The sequence below is a fragment of the Acanthisitta chloris genome, unplaced genomic scaffold (assembly GCF_000695815.1).
Source record: "Acanthisitta chloris isolate BGI_N310 unplaced genomic scaffold, ASM69581v1 scaffold25465, whole genome shotgun sequence".
Classification (NCBI taxonomy): Eukaryota; Metazoa; Chordata; class Aves; order Passeriformes; family Acanthisittidae; genus Acanthisitta; species Acanthisitta chloris.
In genome coordinates this window covers 43517-70292 of record NW_008674728.1, presented here as the reverse complement: position 1 = coordinate 70292, position 26776 = coordinate 43517, and the positions used below count along the sequence as shown (strand labels likewise).

The following is a 26776-nucleotide window of genomic DNA, read 5'->3' as shown; positions in this document are numbered from 1 at the left end:
TTACACAATAAATGAACTGTTGGAGTTGCAAGGCCGGGCAGAAGTCGGTTGATTCTTCCTCACTTGCACTATTCTCATTTTATTCTGAGGAGCAATGAGAGGGCAACCCTTATTTAACTTGACAAAACACACATTGTGTATAACCAAGCTTTGTCACAACACAGATTGGAGACAGAAAGGAGCTACTGACCCTGCTCCCACCACTCCCTGCCAGGGAATGAATAGTGTGTGCTGGAAATGTTGGTGCAAAATGACAGAACTTCAGAGGTTTACAAAGTTCAGTTAGGGTTTTAGCACCCTGTTCCAGTGCCTGTGTAACAGCTGCACCTCTGGCCAAGAGGAAGCTGCAGCTTTGCCTTTACGTTTCTTCTCTGCAGAGACAACAGTCCAACTACATTAATGTGTTAGAACAGCCATTTTAGGGGAGGATTTTTTGCAGCTCCTGAACTGCAAAACTGCTGATGCACAGCACCCCTCGGGGTCATACCCTCCAATGTTGTGATTTTCCAGACAGCCCTGGCTATTGCAGCACAGGCTTTGCCCAGGGCTGTGCCCCATGGCAGCTAAAGGACTCTGAGTGTGGCCCCACGGAGACACACGGTGTTAACTCAACACAGTGGCATTTCAGTGCTCTGTGGGATATTTATTTTTGAAAAATATGATATTGTCAACAGCTCAGTAAAGTTGTCTCCAGACTGTTATGTCTCCTTCTCAAGTTTCTTTCATTTTTAAGAGCTTAACTTTTAGGCTTCTGGCGTGAGGAAAGAGCCTAAAATGGTTTAAGAAAAGGACATAAACAAGGGAGTGAGATATGCACAGCACTGGAGGGAAGCACAAGTATTTCCTCACACTATAGAATCAATGCAAGCATCTCAGAACAAAAATATTGTGATAAGACACTACTGTGTTCAATCCTATTTTCATAATGAGATTAAGGAGGTTCCAAAGAACTGAAAATCCAGAAGGGAAAGAACATTTAAGAAAAGTCAGTATTGTACTTTTCAAGCAAGGCATTTCATACCCAGAAATTCAGTCCTACAAACAGTGGTGATACAGAGAGCAGTAGCAGACAAAGACTAATAGGAACTTTAACTTGGATTAGGATCGATAGCATCAATACTCAAATACGTTTTTGAAAATTCATTGACAAATTTTTTTTCTAAACAAAGACTTGCATGGGAGAAGTTTCAAAGCAACTCTTCTAATAGAAATGAAGCTAATAAAAAACATTTAATTAGACATAAATGCCCTTCTAATCTTGAGCTGCCAGGAATAGAGACACTAATTAGCCAACTTCTCCAACTTTGTTTTTAAAAGTCCTACCAGTAGCTGCTGGATGTTAATAACATCCCAGTTAACAAGGGACATTAGGAAGGGAGTTAACTTTTAATGGTAAGTTCGTGTCTCTGTTTTAAAATCATTTTGTGCAGTAATAACTTACATGTCCATGAGCTCTTCTTGTCTCTGTGCTTTGTAGAACTACACACAGCTCTTGGTGACAGTCCAAGTCTCTTCTGTCAAACAAAGCAATTGTCAAACCCTTTGTGGTAATTTTACCTGAAAACTCTGTATTGCTAACCTAGTTCCTACACACAATTTAACTGCAGAACCACCATTATCCAATGTTAGCTTCTATGATTTAATAGAATGGAACATTGTATTGCTGCCACTTCCAACGTTTTTATTTTACTATTCTATATAACTTCAGTTTTTCATTACAGTAAGACCTTCAAAATTATTGAACTGATTTCATTATAGTCAACTTAAACACACTTTGGAGCTAGTTTCACAGTTTTTACCAGGTTCTCTAGTGACAGCGTGGAAGACAATCTATGAAAATTTGGCCAGGGAATATTATTTCAATGGACATGGGAAAGAAAAGTTGCAGCTCTACAGGCTGTGCAGACACTGGTGTTTTAGCATACCTCAGGCCTGGCCCTTCTCCTGCCCTCAGGTGCTCACTGCAGGTGTACAAGTCCCTTCTACAGTGCTGCCATGTGCTCGCTACAGAAAAGAAAAACATCTGTTTTCTCATGTGAGTTTACTACACTACACTTCTAAAATATTTATTTGCAAAAGAAGCATCAAAACTGCAGATCCATGCATAAAACCAGGATACAAATCAATTTTGAGAACTAAGAAGAGTTTTCTTAAATCACTGTAATTCAGGGAGAATATGTCACTTTAACAAAGGAGATGACATTTTCTTGCAGAATAACATTACCAAGACAAAGGCTTTTCTGGATTGCTGAACAGTCAGAAAACACCATGCAATCTCACAAAAAAAAAAAAACAAACTAAGAAATAGAATTAAAATACCTATACTAGACACTACATTTCAGAACATTATTAGGAGCTCTGTTCAAACATCTGGATCCAATTTATTCCTGAGCACTTAAAAGTCAAGCCCTAAAACAGCATTTGAAAACACTTACCATCCAGGATGATCGAGACCACACCAAGTTTAAGGTGTTCTAGTCTTTATTTTCACCTGGAAATTTTATTTTTAGGCATCTGCTTTAAATAGTCTGAACTGTTCTAAATTATTAAATCCCCAATCCCTCTCCAGCCCAACTCCTTTAGAGAGAGAGGGAGGGAACACACAATTGCCTTATTTGGGTTGGGTTAAGTAACATTTAAATAATTTCAATCCTACAATGTATTACAGAAATTGCCCAAATGGAACATATTCTCTGCAATTCCCTTCTCTAGGACAATACACCCTAAGCAGATGCCTTAAACATGTATCTCTTATCTAGGGTATTCACTGTCTTATCACTTAAAACCCTTTTGGGGGTAGATACCATGAGGCGTGCTGGTATACCAAGAGAGATAGGACCTCCAAGAAAATCATAAGGTTATGTGCACACAAGCCATTCACACACTCCTCATCCAGAGTGGATTAATCTCCACTGCTACTTCCTGTAACACTTACTCCTGAAAAACCCTGGTGCAGGAAACAGCCTTAAAATAGTTCCTTTTGCAGTGACTTCACTCAAGAAAACATAAACACATGTTCTGCTATTTTCAATCTTTATTTGATGAATAATTAAGAAGAAAACATGGCAACATTGGCAAATTGAAGGCATACATACTAAATACTCATACAGAATACATTATGGAGAAAGTAAATGCCCAGATCTTTAGTGGTCCTTGCAAACTAAAAGCATATTGGGTCCTCCAAAAGGTTTAGCTTAACATACTCTTGCTGACTTTTTAAGTTCCAATGATTAAGAGCTTGTGCCTTTCAAACCAGAAACAGGGTGAAATACAATTAGAGAATCTGTCCAAGTTTTCTTCAAACCTGTGTTTCTCAGCTCTAACCAGAAGAGTGTTTTTTCCTCCTTACCATTTAAATATGTACACTAATACACCACCCTAAGACACAAGCACTTCTCGAAACATGTTCTGTTTTCCTCAGAACCTGCACAAGTACATATATGTATACACACCTTTACACGTGTGTGCATACTTATGTACATCTATACATTTATGCAACCCCTCTCTATGCAAGATGTCCAAACATGTCACATGTGTGTGTAAACTATGCACAAGGGCTCTGGAAAGAAAGCAAAGTACTCGTTGTCTAGAACAAGGATTACTAAACCCATACACAGACTGACATACAACAGTTGTGTTTCAAGGAAGAGTTAAACCAATACAAATCAGAGAAGCAGGATGGATGAGAAGAGCTTTTAAAAATCACTGGTTTTTACATCATCTTTAAAGATCATGGAAAATGAGCTTTAAATTAGCTGTTTAGGAGATATTATTACTGGCTTCAGTGTCATCTCAAACAAGGTTAGTCCTTATCCCATGTAGTGCTGTGAAGTCAGACTGAGACATCAATCAAATTTTGTTCTTTCACAAAGTCCAAAATTCATCACACTGTTCTGTCAATTCTGCCTCACACCTGAACTGGAGGCACCCTCATCCACCAGGTGCAGGGTACCAGTTAATGCCCTTCTGATTTTGATCTGGAGAGTCATCCAATATTAATTGGGATCACTGATTTATTTCAGATACATTGAACAACTCTTGATCGTTACTGACCTAAAGTGAATTTACAGTCTGGAGGCTAAACAGCCTATGCCTTGTTTAGTAGTGTTATACTTTCTTCCCATTAGATAACATACAGAAAAAACATTTCTGTTCAAAAAAAACCCTTCAGATATGTATAAAAGTGCTACTTAAAGACAGAAAAATTAACCTTACAATACACATAAAACCAAACGTTTCTAACAAACTGAAATGTTGTAAGTTACAAGGATTAATTACTTGAGTATGTTACATGTAGTTGTGCCCTCTTAGCTGAACTGATTCCCAAGTAACCATCCTAATTGAACATATGTGATCCCTGGAAACCATTACAAGCCTCCAGAGAACTTTCAACAATGGAACAAAAAAAACACCAAAAAAAAAGAAGAAAAGAGCCTCTCTCTCCCCATTTTTTGAAACAGAGTTCGGAATGGAAAATGGACTATTCTATTATTGCAAGTGCAGTCTACAGCCAGAACAGGTCAGTTCATGAACTGTGGAACCAGGACTGCCAATGGCTCCTCTGCAGCAGGAAATGTCCACTGGGCTCCCTCACTACCATATAAATACACCAGTTACATGCAAGTAAAATAATACATAGAATACCACTAGGGTGAAAATGCACAAAATACATTGCTATGCTGGGGCAGAGCAGGTTTCAAGCCTTGACTTCCCCAAACAACTTGTTCATATTCTAGAACTATGCAAAATACAAAAGCCTTAGAAAAGTGCAACAAAACTAGCTTCATGACATTTTTCTTTCCATTTCCATAAATACAATCTCATAAAAATATTATTAAACAGAAGCATACTTCCCAGTGGAGGAGAACCAACATGCCACATTTCAGCTTTCGGTATATGGTTTTGCCTAAACTGAAACCCCCTGAAAATAGAGGATTAAAATGCAACCAGCTTAATTGCATCAGGCTACTCTAAGATTCTGCCAAAAGTTTACCCTGCTGTTTTGCATCCCAAAGTCCTGCTGGAACTGATGGGAACTTTATGTGCAACTCTGTGGCAGGCAGTGGCCTAAGGGTAAGGAATATTCCAAGTAACAACTGATGTCAATTGGAAGAAGTCATCTGGTATTCATAGGTCTTACTGAACTTTCAGTGTGAAGAAACAATTCTAATATCACATACTGAATTGACCCAAGGAGGTTAGGACAGGCCTTGTCAAACTGAGTTCAAAGGTGCTGCATTCCCAACAACTGGCAAGTGTAGCAAAAACATAAGGAGAAAAAGCCACTTGTATCAACTGACAGAAATCAGAACTGTAAAACCTCAGCCTCTCAAGCTTTATTTAGCATTACTTATCAAAAGCATCCTTGCTATATATTTCAGGTGCTTAACATCTTGGCTTTGATCATTTTAAAGTGTACTACAACACTGATTCTGAAATCAGGGAATACAATCCAAGAAACTTAGATGAAGAAAGGACTGGGAATGCCCAGCAAGCCACACAGTAATTTAAACCCCATCCAGCCACTTTCCTGTGAAAGCAGAAACACTGTCAGAGACACCTTTCTAAATAGGGACAAATCCATGTGTTCTGAGAGGTCTATGTTCTGCCAACCGACACACACCAGCTCGGGAAAGCAGTGGCATGTCAGCACTCATGCATGATGAAGACACTTTAATTAAACACTTCTCACCAAATAACATCTCAAACTGGTCAATATTACTGAGCATTCATACACTAATGGTAGCTGAAAGAAAGGAACTGCAGAAATAGAGCTTGACAGAACATAAAAATCAACCAGAAATAAATATTTACCAAGTCAAGGGTAGGATCACAAACAAACTATACATTAACTCAAGTCTGTACATGAACATTACTATTTTAAAATCCTCTTTCTAGGCCATCTCAGCAAGAGCATTACTCACAAGAAGCAAAAAATAGTGTCAAGGTGTAAAACCAGATTGCTTCCCAGAAGAATTTTGCCCCTTGATAGCTCCTGCTTGATGCAGCTGCAGTACAGCCGTGGTTGTATTAGTTGCAAGAGGCAAACAAGAAGGAAAGTCACCACATGAACACAGTTTTAAAGGCTTAACTTGAGCTGATGCATAGCTTCAGGCCAGCCAACCCACAAGGGCAGCTTTGGAAGATACTGTCCCACACCACCTGAACACCAGACAGTGTTCCCAAACCAGGCACGAGCAGAACACAGAAAGTAAGAAAAACACCCAGAAGTTCTCCAAATCTTCAACTTCCCAACTAATCTTGGTTCAAACAAAGCTTAAAAAAATTGTGCCCTGGGCCAAATTTGTGCAGAAATAGAATTGAGTGAAAGTAATTTTGGGAGATGCAAAAGAATCCAAATGTCTGAAAGTGTTGAATCATGGAACTGAAAAACTAGGTAAGAACTGAACACTGAGATCAGTAACAGAAAAGAGACTCCGATGAGAATTTTTTGTCACAGCTACACAATTCCTAAGGCAGGTCCCCAGCAGTTTAAACCACTGCACTGCACCATTTCAGCAAGGGCCCAATTTCTGTACCTGTATGCATGCAAAACCAGAGCATGGCTCGTGCCAGGGACACTAACAGGAGTTTACACCAAGGCATTAAAAGCCAAGTTCATTAAGCTCTGGCAAACTAAGAGCCTCCTAGAGCATGATGATAGACTTTACAGAAAAACAAAGGGTGAAAATATTTTATAAAATGAGACAAAAAATTATCAGAAATGCTACATGTAATTTAAGGAATATATTTTATGCAAAAGAGATAAAAATCTACCTTTAAATCAGAATATACTGTAATTGTATACTATCTTCTGGACAAGCACAAGCACAGTTTTAGAAGGGAAAATGTCACTCACAGTTTTTCAGAGGCATAGGAAGGAGAGGTCTTTTGTGCAGGCCAGAGATTCACACCAGAGATACTAAATTAGTGTTTCTATTTAAACAGAGAACCAATCAAACAGGATCAAACAAAGCTAACTGAAAACCAAGCCAAGTGAAATCCATTCTGAAGACTCCTCAGTTCTGTTTTTGTTAATTTTCCATGTCAAATCCTGTCTGACAGAATTTTCCAGAATAACCAAAATGAAGTATTTCTTCCCATCCCTTCTCTTTTGGTAAAGAAAACCCCAGAACTTCATTCAGTTCACTGCTAATGATCTTGCATCAAGATGACCACTAGCCAAATCAAACATCTGGCTCTAAATTGACCTCTCTAACCTAAGAAGTGTTTCAGCACACAGGATCCAGAGATGATACAGCTGTACCTGCACCACTATGTCCAACAGCTCTGTTTTGTTGCCCACTCAGCCCTTCAGCTGGCAACAAGTAACCCTGATATTCTACAGCACAGGCATTTGCAAGGCACATGGTAAAATGCAGTAATATAAATGGATGATAAAGTATTTGTCTTTTTTTAGTACATTCAGAAATATTTTCTGGATTAAAAAGAAGGTAAATCAGCATAAACTTGCACTTCACACAAACAAAAAACAGGCTGTGTCAGGATTAAGTATGAGTAGGAACCAAACACAACAGTATCTTCCATGTCCAGAATGGCTACAGGTATTTTTCCTCTTGAAAAACTGAATGTGGCTTGAACCTTCAGAAAACACACATTGTAGAGTGCAGCAGGGCATTGCTTGTTTTAGAGCTGTGCAGCACCTCATATATAAAGGCTCAGACACATCATTACACAAAATACTCTTCAGGAAGCTCAATATCCTTTACAGACATGAATTCACAGAGGTTTATCAGACAGATCACACCAAGAAGAAGTTTACAGAGCCCTGAAGTTCAAAACATGATCATTTTTATAATTACTGATAGCTTTTCTCTCTTTCTGAAGACCAGCAGCTCATCTTTCGAGCAGAAAGTATCTGATATATGTCATTTCCCCTTTTACAAAAGGTTACACTGTTAGGGTTATTGCAGTTAAGGACTAGTACAACATTCCAGGTAAACTAAGTTGACCACTGGACAGAAAAAATCAGCTCAAAACTCAAATTACCTTACCAAAACAGGTCATGAGGGAATTTAGACCAAGAAATGCTATCCTTTTCATTAGAAAAATACTTTTTTTAGATCTAAGGCAATGAGTAAGACAATCATAGATAAGGATATCGGTTCAGAGGATAAATAGAAGGATTATTTTTAACACTAATTGGCAAAATCTGGAATTTAGTAGTAGGAGATGGAATGCAAGACAGCCCTAATGTGGATTTCCAGTAAGACTATTCTTATTGAAACTTAAGAAATGAAGTCAACAAAAATTTTTGAAGAAATATACAGGAGAGGAAATTGTATTTCAGACTTTTATTAAAATCTGCTAATGAAGGCTTCTCCCTTGAAACCTCTCTTGCAACAATTGTCTTTAGATTACATTGGCTCTTCTAATGCACCAATTAATAATCTGAGGGAATCAGCTACTTCTAGGGTTCTAAAGAACCATAAGAATGCATGAGACACTGCTGCTCTGAAAGCTCCTCCAAAGGCCCTTGGTGTGGGTTAAGTAGTTATTTTGCAAATCTCCACAATTCTTACAGGCACATATCAGTGTGAGTGTATATTCTTATACAATGCTAGAGACATGCTGAATTATTACTCTTCACGTGGGCTATGTTCTTCAGATGACAGGTTTTTGGATTTGGCAATACTTTTGAGTTAAATCTGTGCTTTTATACCATGATGAAGTTTCACAGATGCCAAGCACAGTTGCATTCACTGGGTTAACATCTATGACATTCAAACTGTCCTTAACAGTCATAAGAGCACCATAGGAGTGGCAGATTCATTTTCTTTACAACAGGGTTACTGTGCTGAAAGAGCCTGTGCTTATAAATAGCAGCTGTTACAGAGCTCACTGCTCAAGTAGGCTTCTGCTTAATATTAATGAGAGATGTTAGCTGTGGCTTAACTGCTGAGAAGTGTTCAGAAAAAACAAGAGGCAGAAGCAATGACAGAGTGAAGTCTTCCCTTGGTTTGACAAACAAGATTACAACAAACAGCTTATGACAAATGGATCTATGAAATCGTTGGGAGCCATTAACATTCCACACAGGGCCCTGAAGTGCCAGGACGTATCAACTCAATGATCGCTAAGGCACTTAAACTCTTTTGCCCAAGAGCTGTTAAATGAATTCAGGTACATTTTAGGGGGGAAAAAAAAGAAAAGTTGAGCAGACTAAAGTTTCTCAATTCCTTCCTTGTGACAGTGAGTCATTTCCACACAATATTTTAGACTACTGGGTGTACACACATTACATCAGTTCCTCCATAGTTCTTGTCAGAGAACCTCTCACCTTCTGTCAGTCGGACGAGGATACGCAAGATCAATGAAAAACACAGAAAACATGGCAAAGCTGGATTTTGAGACAAACTACTTCATTATTACACCTTATTGAAAGTATCTTCTCAGGAGAGGAAATGCCATCCCAGTTCCAAACTTCTACCACAGATATCCATGACATATGCTCATATTGCTGGAGAGTAAAGCCCAGGGAGGTGTGTGTGCTATACAGGCAGAGGAGGAAGAGAGGAAAGAACAAGCCATACAAGGGTTGATTATTGATTCATTTCTGTTGTAATGGAAGCACAAGGAGTTTGCACAGATTCCTTGACGAGTAGTGTGCCCTGGAAACCAGGAGCTGCATGTGTGTGCTGGTTTGAGCTGGAGTAGAGTTAACTTTTATGGGGCTATGTTTGGGTTTTGTGCAGAACACAGAGTTGATAATGCAGAGATGTTTTTGTTATTGCTAAGCAGAGCTTACACAGAGTCCAGGCCTTTGCTGCTTTCCATACTGCCACACTGGCAAGGAAGTTGGGGATGCATGGGAGATTGGGAGGAGATACAGCTGGAACAGGTGACCCAAACTGACCAAAGGGATATTCCATACCATATGACATCATGCTCAGTATATAAGGTGGGAGGAAGGAGGAGGAAGGGGGGACATCTGGAGTGATGGCGTCTGTCTTCCCAAGGAATCGTTACGTGTGATGGGCCCTGCTCTCCTGGAGATGGCTAAACACCTCCTGTCTTCAGGAAGCAGTGAATTAATTCCTTGTTTTGCTTTGCTTGTGTGTGCAGTTTTTGCTTTCTCTATTAAACTGTCTTTATCTCAACCCATGAGTTTTTGTAGCTTTAACCCTTCTAATTCGCTCCCCCATCCCGTTGGTGGGGGAGTGAGTGAGAGGCTGTGTGGTTCTTGGCTGTTGGCTGGGGTTAAACCACGACAATGTGCTAGTCTTTACAATCCATAAGGTAAAGATGAAAGCCACATCACTGTGACAGAGGTAGGCTAATAATGAAGCTTTAGAACGAAGACTTCTTCTGTGCCAAATTTTTCGAGGTATCAAGAGCACTTTTCCCCTCAATTTGTCATTATGGAATAAAAGCTTGTTTTCCTAGAACAATTGCACATCTCAAAGGATGGAAAATAGCTGTATAGGCAGTAACTAAGTTCCCATTAAGAACTCTGCTGTATTGGGCTGCCATGTGCCGTGGGTAGAATATTCAGACTCTGTGGTATCAGGATGCTACAAAAGTTCAGTAATATGATGCCATGTTATCCTTTTCCTTCTCAAAGCTTTATCTGTACATTCAGGCTCCTATATGCTAGAGGATGCATTCATCTCACTCTCCCAGGAAAGAAAGCTTCAGGAAGTCTGACTGGAAAGGCAGCACACAAGTAGTCCAGGCTCATTAGGCTACATAATTAATCTGAATAGCTTAATAACTTGGTTTATTCCAAGCACTGTGGCAACAAGTTCTTGCTTTTGAACAGTTGTTTCCAGGCTTAGTAGCTGAAGCAATCTGAGGCAATCCAGGATAGTGTCACTGAAGTCTGAGGGGACTCAAATGTTGCCAGTTTTCAGTGAAACAGGGTTTAGCATTTCGGTAAGATTTCCATCTGGTAGCTCGTGTTGGTTCTATCCCATGGATCTGCTGAATGATTAGTGTTCAGGTTTCAAAGTATTTGTAAATTGCTGTAACATACAGCATGACATTCTGCCAGTCTGGACGCTCAGTTCGCACCATTTCATTGATGTCCTGTCACAGAAAACAGATTGGTCACAATCAGGAATGATAACCTTGAGAGCAATCTAGTGTTTTCACACATTCCTGGGAATGCTAAATCTGCCAAGCTTCCACAATTTGAAGCACTCTGTTCTCTTCCATGTAGCTTTGTATTGCTTACAAGATTTAATTAATAGCATATATGTGTAAAGAGTTATTTTGTTGACTTAATGTCTAATGCTGCACAGTTGGTGTAACACTCACACCTGAGTGTTCACATAGCCCTACCTCAGTCTCACCAGTCAACACAACCCACCCAGGAACTGTGAGCCACAGAATCAAGGCTCAGATATTAATTTAAATTCAAAATTCTCATTTTAAGGTTAAGCATCAATAAATAACTGAATCCCATTTTCCAGCAGATTAGTGTACTTTAGATGATTGTATATATATTTTCAAATAAAGAGGCAAGGAAGAGGGAAGTTTGCTCCCAGGTTGGGTATGTGCAAGAGACAAACTGCCAGGCCAGGTAACCTGTGTTTCATAGTGACAGTGTCCCAGACTGACAGTGAGTGAACAGGGTAAACAAAGCCTGACCTTCCTCTCCAGCACGTGTACAAGGGACAACACAGCTATGTAGTTTCTCATCATTTTTGTTTACTGTAAGACTCTGTTTGTAAGCTTTGGGTGCAGGAACCTCCAGAACTCAAAAAAGACAAATTTGGTGTGTTTTTTTTTTAAAAAATAGCTGAACACATTCTTCTTTAGGGAACAAATACTTTCCCCTTATATCCCACTACTACTGACATACAGGTTTTCACACCCTTCATCCTCCATCCATGTAATAAGGACAAGGAAAAAAGCCCCAAACATACACATTGTAGACAGTGTGTATGTAGGTATGTAAATAGATACTAAACTCTTAAGATGGATACAACTTGCACCTAGAAGATTTAATTCCCTTGAACTTGCCTTTTTAGAGTATCTTTAGCTAAGACATTACAAAAAGGAAGGACAGACAGTAACCATTTGGACTACAGCTGAATTATGTAAGAATTACTGCAGTTATTTTCCACTATCTCATTCTTACATCAGCACTTGTTAAGAAACTTCCACATTTCAAATCACTGCCAAAGTCGAAGGCTGAAAGCTCAAGAGCTGCACTGCCATTGTCACCAAACACAATGCTGGGGGGTTAACAGCACTGATAAGGATCAAGGAAAGTGTTATTTTTAAAAACATCTGACTCTGTTGTATTATTAGTTGCTAACTTTGTTAGTTGCAGCTTTGTGAGAATTTAGGTTGCAAAAGCATCACTTAAGTATCATTTCTGACACTGGAAATTTCAGCTAAGTGTTTGTGATCACTCACAAGGGTTTAGGATACTCCCAATTCCACAGCTTCATAAATACCCCTTCTCTTGTAAACACTATGCTATTGAAAACTAATTATTTTACCCTAAAAATTGCACAAGACTGCTTATGACAAACGATAATTGAAAAAAACCCTTACAATTATTTACCAGGATGATAAATTAAAGAGGTAAATCTACACTCTCATACTATACTGAGCAGAAGAACAGATTACATTGCTTGATTTCTAGCCCCAGAGTTCCAAAACCCCCAAATAATTTGAAAGTAGGTCAGAAAAAGACCAGAATTAATGAATTCTTGAAAATTCCATCACATAATTATGTCTCAAATTATTCTCAAATAAATCCATTTGCCTTTATTAACATTTCTCACGGTGAGTGTTGGTCAATCTTCCTTTAGAGCTTAACAGTTTATCTGCTCTAGGCTCTCACACTGTTGCCTGTGCTGTACCTGCTGGACTACAGGTGTGTATCCCAGTCATTATTTAATGCACAAAACATGTCAGCTCAAGTTACCGGTGACAGTGAGTTTATTAAACAAAGCCACTGAGGTAGGGAACATCTTTTATGCTCTTCAGCCAAGTATGATACAGGGGCAATAACCTATAGCTGAGCTCATCTGCTGCTATTTTTAAGTATAAAGCAACCAAATCTTTCAAAAGTACAAAACAGAGTAATATTGATTTCTATAAATGGGTCATAATTCATTCAATATGCATTTAAATCTCACCAGAGTAGATTTGATGCCAACACTTTCAGCTGCCTGAAAAGCCAAAGTGAAATTTCTTCTCTGCATGAGATAGAGAAACATGTTAGAAAACAAGGAAACACTATGTCAAACAGAACAAAGTGGTGTTAAGAATGTTCATAGTTATGCTGCTACTTTTACTTCAAATGGAGTCTGTAATTAGACTATGGTAATTTAGAAAAAGCCATAGGAATCAATGTGCCCTGTTTCATCCAAAAATGTCTGGAAAATTTTTATTAATTCCTTGTTCAGAAGATAATGCTAAACAATCATTGTCAGTGAAGAAGGACTGAGATATAAAATGCTAAAGAATAGAATATTTATTCTTTAAAAGGCATAAATAAAAAATTTCTTCGTGTGCTAATGAAACATTTTTATATTTTTAGGATGTATTAGCACTAACAACACATCTCCAGATAACACACCAGTAGAGGTATGAACTGCAGCAGATTCAAATATACACAGACAACTCTGCAGTTGCAACATCTTCTAGTTTACCTTTGATACCTATCACATGAGAAGAGTATCCCAGTCATTTATCAATATGAGAAACTAAGATGAAACCACATCCTTATGATATTGAAAAGGAAATGAACAAAACATGACAAGACACAAATGTGATAGATTTAAAATCTGCAAGCTTAAACACTCCTTGCTTCCCAAGCCCAAACTGAAAACACTTCCCAACTCTTTGGGTTATACAAAAAGCCTGAGACTTAAATTTATGAACTTCTGGTTTTGGGGCTTTTTTTGTTGTTGTTGTTGTTGTATATCTGTTCCAAAGTTCCATTTCACCCAATGATCTCATAACATTAAAAGGTTATAAGAATAGCACCAAAGTAATTTGAAGCATTTCAATTTAGAAATCCTAGTAACACTGGGTTGTTTAGAACTCAATTTTGTTCATTCTTCTTTATTAACTCATATTAATTATACAGTCCTGCAGTCCCAGGAATGGGACTTTTAATGTCTTACCTTGTCCTGGCTGTTTAGCTCTTGATAGGGAATGTGGGCTGGGAGGTAAGTGTGGAGGACTGCACAGAAAGCCAAGCCATCGTTCCAGCTGCTGCTGAAGTTGGTTATGTCAATATTCTTGAAGGGGAAAAAAATATAAGCAGTGTTTAAGGCATAATCTAACAAGCATTAGATTCTACCAATCCATCAATACAGCACAATACCAAAGTTCTGAGGTAAGAAACCAAAATGCACTGCTACAGAGAATGACAATAAAATGCAGTGATAGGAAAGGAAGTTATTTTATATGTTGATTTCAGGTAATATTAAGATCTCCCTCAAAAAAAAAGTGCCCAATATGTGTGTGTGTGTGTGTTAAAAGGTGTAAAATGCTGTGTTTAAAGAGGGTAAGAGTAGATTTGGTGCAAGTGTACACCCCAAGACAGAAAAGCAAACAAGTTAATGATGTATACCCAAATCCCTGATCAGACAACATGCTGCTATCTATCTCTCTTAATGCTCATTTTACTTCTCTGCTCCTACTGCATTCATATCCAGACAAAATTTCTGACTGATGAGGACAAGTATTTTGTCTTCTAAACAAACCATTTCTCTACAGAAACTGATGAGAACAAGATCACAAACAAAAGTTAACTTTCATTTGAAAATCAGGATCTTCCAACAGATTTAGCACTGACAGTAGCAGGGAATCTTTGGGATTGAAACTGAAATTGAAAATTGCTGTCTTGCACTCTTGATCTTTTAGTTCCCGTAGGAAACTCAGTGGCACTGGTAAATGCATCTCCTGAGACTGTATAAATTATTGTAGAGTCAGCCCAGTCCAAAAGAGTTATGAACAAGATGCTTCAGTGACCTTTTAAATTGCTCTATACTTGGCTGTTGGCAGTCAAACAATGTTAGAGAGGCTAAGTGGATTGCAGTCAGTTTAAACTTTAATTAGGAAACAACCAGTAACAACAACTCATACATCTTTTGGACCATTATGAGAAATATAAATATGCTTTAATATCTAACTCACTTAACTGGGCTCAAGAAGAAGCTAACCAGCTCCCTTACTTATAGTTTTACAACAACCTCCAGTCACAGAACTGCAGAACCACAGTCACATGAGCCAACCTGATAGCAGTTGTGTCTTTGACAAGACACAAAACCTTGTCATTCCTAATGCAGAAAACTCCACCCAGAAGCAGTGCTCCTGTGCCACCCAGGCTGAGAACAAAGGCACGTGTACTTCTCGTCAAACCAACGACTTGGACTTCAAATGGACAACAACCCCAATCTCCTCCAACAGAGGAAAAAAACAAAACTACAGGCGATTTCTAGAAGAATGTGAGGGAAATCTCCGTTTCCTGCTCAGCTTTAGCACTTTTTATACAAAGTGCACCGAAGGCAGGTTCAGGCTCTGGTGACACCAGTGTACGTGCTGGGGCTCACAATGCCCAAGGCAGTGGTCAGAGCCTCTCCAGCCTCCTGCAAACGGAAAGGGCATTGTTGGAGACCCCAGTCTGTGGGAACATGTTCTTCACACAGCTTCCTCGAGCCACAGGGGTGGGAAAATGGAAAAGCAAAAGAAAAAGGAAAAAAAAAGAGAAGCTCTCTCTCCTTTCTCCTCAAGAGAGACAGGAAATTGGATTTAAATTAATGCTTGGTTAAAACTTTCGCAATGTTACTTAAACTAGGGAAATATATGCAAGATGCAGTATGAGGTTTTAGGGGAAAATATCTGTTGTTAAAGCGAATAAATTCCTATTTGTGTCTGTTTTCAAAAGTTACTCTCTGAGAAGTTCTTTCCCCTTCCCCTGTAACCAGTAAGGCCTCGGTCACACCTGTGTCAGACAGATGGCTGAAGGTTGGGCAGAGGCTTTTTCTTGCCACAGTCAAGTGTGGCAAACTAGCTATAAAAAAAATCAAGTATGAATGATCATGTTTGCTTTGCTATACAATCCGCTGAGGGAGAAAACCTTCAATCCTGGTTTTCACCCCTTTGTTGAAATATTCTCCCTCCTTCCCCAGGATGGCCAAGTGACATGGGAAGGGGAGGAGAAAGATGTACGTTGTCATTGCCAGAGGTAATTTCCACACACACCTGCTCAGATGCACATGCAGACAGCAAGACAAACTTACATCAAGTGGTACTAGTCAAAGCTACTGAAGAATATTTACAAATTTTAAGGTCTCAGTACTACAAGGATAGATATGACATTCCTTAATAAAGTCAGGAGGAATGCTGAAGCATTGCTGAATCTGATTAACTGTAACATTTTGGTTTCCCATCTAGTGACTCGAGGCTGGATATAGCTCCGCTGAACTGGCATTATTACAGAACACACTCTCTTTACCATAGACCAGGAGTCCATTAAAGTCAGACAGCAGCTACTGTACTAATAAAATGAAGCTTGATCATGAGGTTTGACCCTGTGGATGAAGAAGGAAGACTTGTGCTCAGGACATATAAAGAAAGAAATTGCAAGGTATTCAGTCTGGATGCCCTAGAAAATAGACCTACAGAAAACCAGGATAAAGTGCTGAAAATGGTAAAGGAACTTACAAGTGAAAGTCACCTTCCTTGAAGTGTTACAGCTGTGAAAACTAAAAATTTCACTTTAAATACTAGTAAGCATCCATGCAATGCTCAGTTTTGAATAAACACTGGGAAAAAAGGGCCACTTAAAGTTCACCGATGAGTTTGGTTGGTTCTCAAAAAAACCCTTGGAATACCCTATTTTTCTAAATCATCTTGTAGGGTCCAGCTTTTTTTATTACGACAACAAGCAGAAAACAAACCCATCATCCAAGAATTTTAATGTAGCCAGAGAAGCCGAATTAAATACAACGGAAGGAAACAATTAAAAGGGACTGGTTTCTGTTTCCAATTGCCCTAAGCATTATGAATTATTATTACCTCTTAGACTAGAAGAAGTATAATATTGGTCAGACAGTAAAAAACAAATCTAGAAACGGGACAGATCGTCATTTAAACTGAAAATTTAATTTTTCATGTAGGGTTTTGAGCACATAACTGTCACATTTAAATACAGCACAATTTTATTTCTCAAATGCTTTTAACTACTTGTGGTTTTTTGAAAAAGCTTGGCCAGTCTAATGAAATCAATCTTGCATTAAGCTCTTACTTCTCAAAGAATTGACGGTAAACAGAACATCAGCCTAAAATCTCTGACATAATTTCTTCTTTGTTACTGCTTTTATTAAGTAATTGGCTCTATTAAGAGAATTCTGCTGGAATCTAATCCAGAATTATTCTTCAAGCCATTTCAGACCACAAAGTATTAAAGCAATTGAAGGACATACTTTCAGATAAATTGTCAAATGAGAAATAAGGTTTTCTAGAGATAGCTGAACTGGAAAATTTGTCTTTTAGTGTTCAATACGTAGGATGGGAGTGAAGTCACCTCTAGTATTTGGGATAGATGTCTTATAAAAAGCAATGCTAACTAAAGTTAAGCAACAGGCTATTGTCATAAAAAGATCTGTGGAAACACTTTTCAACCAGGAATAAAAACAGAGTTAAAAATTTGTAAGACTTCTCTAGAGACAGAGCATAAGAAACTAAAGTGAAAAAAAGATGGTAACAGAATATCCTGGTAGATCCACAACCAAGAAGCACTTCAAGCATGACTCAAGCCCCTATTAAACTGGAAACTGCAGAGTAGGAGCAGTCACCACAAAATGAGTATTCCCTTGCTCTCACAAAGAAAAAAGGATGAGAAGATTGTTCCTGAAACAAGGCTGAAGTGTAATAGGAACAAAACGATCCATCAGCTTAGGCTGAAACACAACAGTGGTTAAACAGCAGATAAAGTGGATTTCAGCATGAATCAGCAGTGCACCTTGCAGCAGCGGTGGCAAACTGTGCCCTGAGCTGCCTCGTAGCCAGCAGAGCCAGGGGTGGATTCCTACACTGCTGGGCCCTTGTCAGTCTACCCTGCAGGGCTGTACTGAGCTTCAGCCCCTCCAGTCCACAACAGTCAATGAAAGCACAGAAAATAAAAGGCTCCAGCAGAGTTACTAAGATCATTAGATGGTTATAGAACTCGAAGGAATTTGGTTTATTCAGCCTAAAGAAGACTCGGGAGAGATGTAATCTGAGTCTCTCATGCCTAAAAGGCAGTTACAGAGAAGATTGGGTGTCTCTTCACAAGGTCACATGATGGTCAGGACAAGATGCAACAGGCACAATTTCTTCCCAGGGAAGTTCTGTCAGGATGTAAGGAAAATGTATTCACCATGAAACGTTCTAGAGTGCTCAACAGGGCTCTGCACGACATCAATCTAAGAACTCTCTCAAACTATGCATTTTCTAGAATTCACAATTTGAAAGTGGTTTTAACTAGTGTGCCAATTTTTAAATTGTCTTCCATTGTCACTGTCTTCTGCAGTCAATGAAAATACCTTGCTTTTAAAAAGCAAGAAACAGATATTACCTATCATAACCCAGTGATTCAACCTACTTTTTTTTTAAATTGCCTTAGAAAACTCCACAGCTAAAACCCCCCATAGACATCAAAACCCCCAACCACAGACAACATGGTTTGTAATTTACAAACTAAGAACAAATTCTTGTAACCACCTTTTCAGCACACACACTCACAGCTGTCTTCAATCTCCCTGGACTATGTACATCAGAACTGGAGCTGAGGAGCACCCTGCACAGCAGCTATTTCTCCATCCCCTGCTCTGCACAAGGAGGAGAGGTTCCCACACCCTAACTTGGTTTGGCTCTCAAAAGAGTTAGGACATGAAGAAAATAAAAACATCTGTCTCTGTCGTATTAGCTAATGAAATAAGTGGTTTGAGAAAACAAAAGCATTAATATGATTCTGTGCTACAGTATATTAAACCCTTACAATGAGATTTTAAATTTAAGTGTACAGACCTTGGCAGCTTCTTCCCGTGGTAGAAAATAACTACTAAAAAGCTTTTAAAATCTTTTAAAGACACATACACAAAAGAAAAGAGCACCCATTAAAGAGATTACAAAGGTAAACTAGAAAACAACAGCTATCCACACTCCACTGGATCAGCAGCCACTGATTCCCAAACTGTGGAATGAAGCTGTGGCTATCAGCACTTCTGGCAGTAGGTGAGAACATAAAAGTATTTCTGGAACAGACTAAGCAGCAGTCCCAACTACTGCCTCTTCAATCCCAGCTTTGGAAAAGGCAGTAAATGACAAATATAGATCACCAAACCCCTTAAATATTGACTGTTAATATTTCTTTCCATACCAAAGGCATGTTATTTTTCAGTTTGGGCACAAAAAAAGAACCATAAAAGAAGCAGTCATTCTCACAGAATCCAATAATAGCTTCAGACATTAATGTCTGAAGCACTTAGAGGTACAGACAGCCTCATAATTTATTCTAAATTTTGTCATAATTAAGTCTAACGAGCTGACATTTCTCTTGTATCAGAATCCAATTCAAACACGAAAAGGAAGCATGTCCTTCCTTAACTCAACAGTTTTTGGCTAAAGCATCAGAGCTTAAACCAAGGAGAGAAGTGTTTTGGCAGTCTGACTGCTTTGATGAATCAAGCAGACAGCAGAGGGAAAGCATGCACACCCTGCAGTCAGTCAGGCTTACATAAGCACAGCCTTGTCCTTTGTGCCTGCATTTTCCAAATCAGTGTAATAATTTGAGTAAAATATGACCAAACTCAGTGTTGATAAATACATGTGTAGATAAGAACATATTTAAAATAAAAGCAACCCGAACCATCTTTTATGTTTAGTTTTGTCATTCTACACTCACTGCTTGAGCACAAATTGAAGCATGGCTTGACTTCCAGGTGCATTGAGCACAGCACTAAATTTTTTCTAAGACATGTGGCTCTGATCTGTATAGGAGGTAAAAATTAGGTGGTCTTCCCAGAAAAAAAGCAGCATTGCATGAGACAGAGGACAGTTACTACAAGGCTACACTAAGTGGATTTGTAATTAGGAAGTGTGGAAAACTTTAAAAAAAATTGAGTCTATTCCTGTTGCTATCTTGTGACAATTGCCTTTTTGGTTTCAGACTCCTGGAAGTGAATTAGCTCTCAAAATGCTGACAAAAATGGAAAATAAATTGAAATACTTGTGGAGATAAGAATGGGTAAGGATGTGTGTATCCTGTTTATCGGCCCCTTTAACATGAAACATGCATGCTCACATCCTTTGGGGACTTTTATTAGTTGTCTGCTCAAAATGAAAGTAGCTGTGTTCCAGCCAGGGTAAATGCTCCATAACAGCTGGATGGGATTACTTTATGCTTTGAAGATATCTGGAATTTCTGACAGTTTTATGACACTGCACATATTTTAGAGGAGCCAGGAGGATTCTCTTCTCTGGAAAATGCAGCACTTGGCACTGTACTCTGCAGCAATATGTCAGATCCTGAGCAAAGCTAACACATGATGAAATTTCAAGCATTTTGTACATGTTCATCTGTGAACTAAAGGTGATTTACTACTCCTTTATCTAAATGCTTATCTTAAGAGAGTAGCTCTCCTCTGTCATGGCTTAGAGGTCTGTTCAGCCCAGAATATAATGAAGCTCAGTAACTTAATGAGTGCAATACTGTCTAGACTGAACAGGCTCTAGATGGCAGTTAATACAGAACCTGCCCACTGCTAGTTCTGCAATGACCTTCTGCAGATCACCATTCTCCAAACCTAAGCTTCAAGGAGACATTCTGCTTACAAACAACATTCAGACAGCACACTGAAAGGTACACTATACTAAGAGATGAAGCCATACAGCTTTTTACATCTGTAACAACTTCTTTTATTTTCATTGGCTGTATCAATCTTGTTTTTTTTACTGAGGTACTCTTGAAAAAACATTTGGAACACAGTTAAATATTAACATCTACGTTTCAAGATGACTATTCATTTATTCCCTTCCAAATTTGCTTGAATAAATCAGGAAAAGTGTACAATGAAGTTATTTATTACAGTTTTTTTTAGCAGGGTTTATTCCACTATAATGGACTGAAATTAGAGCTTCACCACTCTATCATCTTTGAATTATTTAGCATTCACAAAACTTCAAGCTTCTAAAGCAGAGATACTTAAGAGTTTTAATCAAAAGCTTGACAGTAATTTCCTAGAGAGGAGAGGAGAGCAGAGTTGCTCTTCTTCCATTTCACTCCAGCAGACAAAAAAAACACACCAGTAGCACCAGGCAATTATGTAGTGCTGTATTCTCCTAAGTACCTTGTGAATAAAGAAAACCTTCTCTCTTTGAAACAGGACAGACTTTGGTGTGTTTTGTTGGGTTTTTTCTTCTTTTGTATTTTCAACACATGGAATAAAAAGCAGTTCAAGAACTACAGCTGCTTAAAGAGACATTAACATTCAGTCATTTGCAGCTGTCATTAACAAGCACAAACCAACAACACTGTACCTGAGTTTTAGCATTCTGAGCCACTGACAGCTCACCCGTAACTCTGTACACTGTGAACAAAATTTTAGAAACTAGGATTTATATCTGGCTAACAGGAGCCAGCAGTGTGCTCAGGTGGCCAAGAAGGCCAATGGCATCCTAGCCTGGATCAGGAACAGTGTGGTCAGCAGGACCAGGGAGGTGATTCTGCCCCTGGACTCGGTGCTGGTGAGGCCACACCTTGAATCCTGTGCTCAGTTCTGGGCCCCTCAGCTCAGGAGGGATATTGAGGTGCTGGAGCAGGTCCAGAGAAGAGCAACGAGGCTGGTGAAGGGACTCGAGCACAAGTGCCATGAGGAGAGACTGAGGGAGTTGGGATTGTTCAGCCTGGAGAAGAGGAGGCTCAGGGGAGACCTTATCACCCTCTATGACTCCCTGACAGGAGGTTGGAGTCAGGTGGGGGTTGGTCTCTTCTCCCAGGCAACCAGCAGGAGGACAAGAGGGCACAGACTCAAGCTCTGCCAGGAGAGGTTTAGGTTGGATATTAGGAAGAGATTTTTTACAGAGAGAGTGCTCAGGCATTGCAATGTGCTGCCCAGGGAGGTGGTGGATTCACCATCCCTGAAGGTTTTCAAGATGAGACTGGATGTGGCACTTAGTGCCATGGTCTAGTAACCATGGTAGGGTTGGACTCAAAGATCTTTGAGGTCTTTTCCAACCTGGTTGATTCTATGAGTCTATGATTTGTGTGATTACTATTTATTATTAGTCCATGTATAACCCAGAAAATCAGCTATTCTCCATTACCAAGTGCAAAACAGAATCCCAGGAATGAAAGGTAAAGCAATGCCAGCAGCAAACACAGCTCTGCTAGCAATGGGGCTTCAGCTCCATGTGCATGGTTCCATCTTCTCTGGGAAACACCAACAGCTGAAATAATTTTCTATAGATATCTTACATGCATTTGTGCATAAAAACCTACAGCTGTGAGACATCACCTCCACGTGAGAGGGAGAACACATGATCAAAAAAGTGATTACTGTTGGCAATTGATGAAGTAGTAAACACATCTTTCTGTGCTGGCAAAGACATGTGAAAAACAGTGGCATACAGGGCTGAGTTTTACTTAAATATTGTTAACTTCGTTACTCTTGTATTGAAAACAAATCAATATAGTAGGGATAGGACAAAATTAACTGAATTATTCTGAAACAAAAGGCTTCTAATACTTCCTTGTGCTTTTCCTTGTTTCCAAATACGTTTAAAGTCTTGCATGTCATTTTAGAACTTATTACAGACTCAATTTGCAAGTACCTTTCCTTCAACCTGTAGTATCTGCAGCTAAATAAATAATAGCTAGCATTGACTTAGATTGATAACAGGATGGAAATTGGTGACTGGATATAAAATGAAACTACTGATAGTCCTAAGAGGAAAAGGCTGGGGTATCTGAGACTCCTGTTCTGTGTGGCTCCTGCAGCAGCTCAGAGAACAGCTGGTCAGCCAGCATGCAGGTAGCTCTAAAAAGCATGTGCTGGCTCTTGCACAGGTGCTAAACCAAACAAAAGCAACAGTGGTACAGCAGAAAAACAGAAGTTCTAATGACAGGAAATGCTGAGGATAAAAGGGAGCTGTGGCAGAGGGTAAGACACTAGGAGGAGCTGGAAGTAAGATGGTATCCTGTCTCTATTTGGGTGACAGGGAAGGAAGAAGGGAGCTGAAGTACCTTCAGTGGAACCGAATGAGAAAGGGAGATGATCATTATTCTAATCCTTATCTGGTATTGATAAGGGTGTTGAGATACCAGAAAGCTGACTAAGCACTCTTCACAATAAATACAGTGCTAGATGTGTTTAAAACATTAGAACATCACTAACATGATCTTCAACCAGAATTGAATTTCAGGGGATGCTGAAAATAATGCAATTCTGTACAACAAAGAAATGAAAAATGAGTGTGCCTAAAGCAAAAGACATTCTTCTCCAAGAACTAACTTAATATAACCTCCTGATATTATCTCACAGTTTCAAAGAAGGCATACATTGGCCCTGCAGATGCTCTGTGCTTTCTCAGTACCACGTTGTGTGTTTTGAAGCAAGTACAGCGAGTCTCAAAACCTATCCTACCACTGTTTATAAAGCAGCAATCTCTAGAAACAGAAGCATGTTCTTACATGTGCACACATATAGAATGGAAACATTGGAGTAATTTCTACCACTTTTCCCATCCAGATAACAAAGCTGTCAAATCCATCTTTCATTTCAAGACAACATGGGAAAATATTTTTGCACTTAGAGGCATTATGAAGACATTTAACATCCTGCCTTTTTTAAAACGTGGGGAAGGAGAAAGGCTCTTTCCACAAAGCTGCTGATCCTGAGAAATAGCACAGCTCAGTACTAGACGTGCCACAGGAAGAGGGGGAGGGCTTATATCACAGCCTGTCCATTGTACTGAACCAGGACTTTTCCTATGGATGGGTGATCATCCTGTTATGCGGCTCTCAACTTCCTCCTGCATTGTGAGCCTCAAGTCATGGAAAGAGTAAAGTTCTTAAACTGAGGATTGTGTTGAGAACTCCGAAAACTTTCAATACAAGTTAACCAAACAAATACATCATGGTCAGACTGTTAACATCCTGGTTTAGTTTGCTGAAGTCACAATTCTTTTGAAAAAATAATGTAATCAGGAGAACTCTGGACAGTTATCTTGTTAGTTCTTTTGGCTTCTGATAACATTTGGACTAAGTGAAAAAAAAAGAAAAAGTCTGCAACCACAGTAGAAAGCCAAGTTCAAAATGCAAGACAATGCCACCTTCACAAAACAAACTGTCCCTAAACAGAAGCTAAATGGGAACACATTCAAAGATCCAAAAAAACCCTTGTGTTAATCACCTGTCAAACAAAACCAAACCACTCTGAAATCTGAGAAATGATACCCTAGTTTTTGGGAAACATTAATTTAAACCTTAAGTTGCTAAAGTTTCAGCTACAGTTTCAAAAGTATAACCTGTGCAAGGCAGGTGCCTCAGTCCCAGGGCACCTGCCCCCTTAAGAAAAGTTGTTACTGCGTGGAGTGAAGTGACTGAGGAGCTATTAGTGTTCCTTAGGGCAGGACTCGGAGCATGTGTTCCAAGAGGAGAGTACAGTACATACCAGGGCCACTGCAATCTATGCACTCAACTGTGGAGCAGCCAGCTTTATGCCATTGGCAGCCTAATGCACTGTGTTAACCAGCTCTGCAGTTACCTGATAGCCCTCTGTTTTCTTCTGGCACCACTTCAGCAAGGCATTTCTCTTGGATCCTCCATATTCTCTTGCTAGGGCAGACAAGGGATCTTTCCTCTCTTCCCTAGGAACAAGGCAGAAGTGCAACTCAGAGCTTAGAATTTATTTTTTGCAACAGAAATACGTATTTGTAAGGGCTTAAATAGAAGGACAAATTGTCACATTGAAAGCAGTAGGACACAGCACTGCTGACTGAGAAACAGAATACATAGAAATACCTGCAAAAGACTTAATAGTTTGGAGTAACTTTCATTAGCAAATCATCCTTCTTTATCCTTTATACTTTTTTCCCTAAGTCTTTCAACCTCAATGATATTTCTTTCTACGAGTTCAGAAAATTAAACTCACAATATTGTCAGTTCCAGCCTGAACCATTAAGCTAACTCACTTTATTTTGTATTTACAAAGAGAATAAACTGATGCTATCTTTTCTGCATCTCATAGCTGATTACAAATGTCACCTTGAAACAACAAGTTTGCACATGAGCAGCACAGCATTATTAACAGAACATTTGCCTGAGAGCTGAAGCTCTCAAAAAAGAAGGGGGAGATCTGTGTAGGCTGATCTGCCATTTGATACATTAGCACAATAAAAGCTATCAATTAATTTCACTTCCAGTTTGTCAAGCTATCTTAAGCAATTCTTTCTTTAAGAAAAGACTGGAGAAGAAAAGAACAATCATAACTAAGTAGGCCATTTTTCCCATGAGTCTTACCTTACAAGCATCTCTTTACCAAGCTGCAGGAATAAGTGCTTAGATTAAAGAATATCAGTTAGAGAGGCTAATACTTCTGTAGTGGCCTAGCTATATGATCCAGTATTTCTGCAGATACTCCAATGAACAGTCCTTGACAAAAGGAGCAGATACTGCACCAGTATGGAGTTTAGTCCTGGATGTAAAATGTGCCAACGGTTGTTCTCATTTTTAACAATTTTCATTGGGAACATTAAAATCAGATAGTTATCAGGGAATCCATACTGCACAGACTTCCTCGTCTGCCATTTGTAAACAGTTCTATGCAGATGTAAGCAAGATTGTCACAGCATCCACAGAGATGATACACTAAGAGTATTTCCAAGGAGACACAGAGATTGTATACATTCCATCTCAAATCTTCAACTCTTTGTTCTTTACATCCCATCTGGTGACTGGAACAAGGAGTGGAATGTGGAAATACATAGTATCATCAGTGGATTCTCTGCTGCAGATTTACAGGTAGCAATTCTCCAGGTCCTGCTAAGGGAAAAGGAAGCATCCAAGGAATGTGGATTTCTTCCTGCATGTGTATTACCAACAGAACATCAGAGACTGCTCCATGTATCAGCATTTGTTGCTCAAGGCATAAAAGAAGAGAACATGTCCCAACAGACAAGGAAATGTTCTCAGGTACTAATCTTAGGTACATGTGTTGCAGTTTGCTTGGCCAGTCTTCACTGACACATGGGTGGCAAGATCTCAAAAGCTGCTTAGAAAGAGATAGCAGTTGAAATATTCATGACAATATAGGCACAACAGAACAATAAACAGGAAACAGTAACTGCTATCTTTGATGCTGAAAGGCACTCTGAGCCTTTGAACCCAACTGCTCATCTCAGAGATTTTAAGTGACAAGGAAGACACTAATTGTGTATTTTAAATACCTGAATAGCTCAATATATCTAAACTTCATAGGCACCACAAAGCCAGAATGATGCTTCAAGAAATTCTGCATTTCAGTTCTTAAATCATTACAAATTTCAGCAACTCAAACTGGTGTATTTTTTTCCAGTGGGGAGTGAAACAAATAACAATGGGATTGCATATTTAATCGATAATGAGGATTATGCAATACTATGAGAATTTAAGGACAGAGATTTGGGACAGCCTAAGAACTCAAATAAAAAGCTCCTTCTCTCTTTACGCTAAACATACTGTTTAGCCATGAGGGATCTGTACAGCCTGTTCTCAAATTCCAGTAAGAGCACATGGTTTATATCAGGTTCTCACAGTTAT

General features: G+C 39.1%; 1 protein-coding gene across 3 annotated transcripts in view; it reads right to left on the bottom strand.

The window, feature by feature from the left end:
• Positions 1–10484: 10484 nt before the first annotated feature.
• Positions 10485–26776, bottom strand: part of SPECC1L (sperm antigen with calponin homology and coiled-coil domains 1-like) — a 45685-nt gene continuing 29393 nt past the window's right edge. For 2 of the 3 annotated variants that reach the window (XM_009075465.1, XM_009075463.1), the window contains exons 12-15: positions 24744–24846; positions 14112–14228; positions 13119–13178; positions 10485–11049 (exon numbers count right to left, since the gene is read on the bottom strand). In XM_009075465.1, the coding sequence (XP_009073713.1) occupies positions 10960–11049; positions 13119–13178; positions 14112–14228; positions 24744–24846 (370 nt within the window). In that variant the 3' untranslated portion in view covers positions 10485–10959. The remainder of the gene's footprint in view (positions 11050–13118; positions 13179–14111; positions 14229–24743; positions 24847–26776) is intronic. The other variant, XM_009075464.1, reaches the window with a different exon arrangement.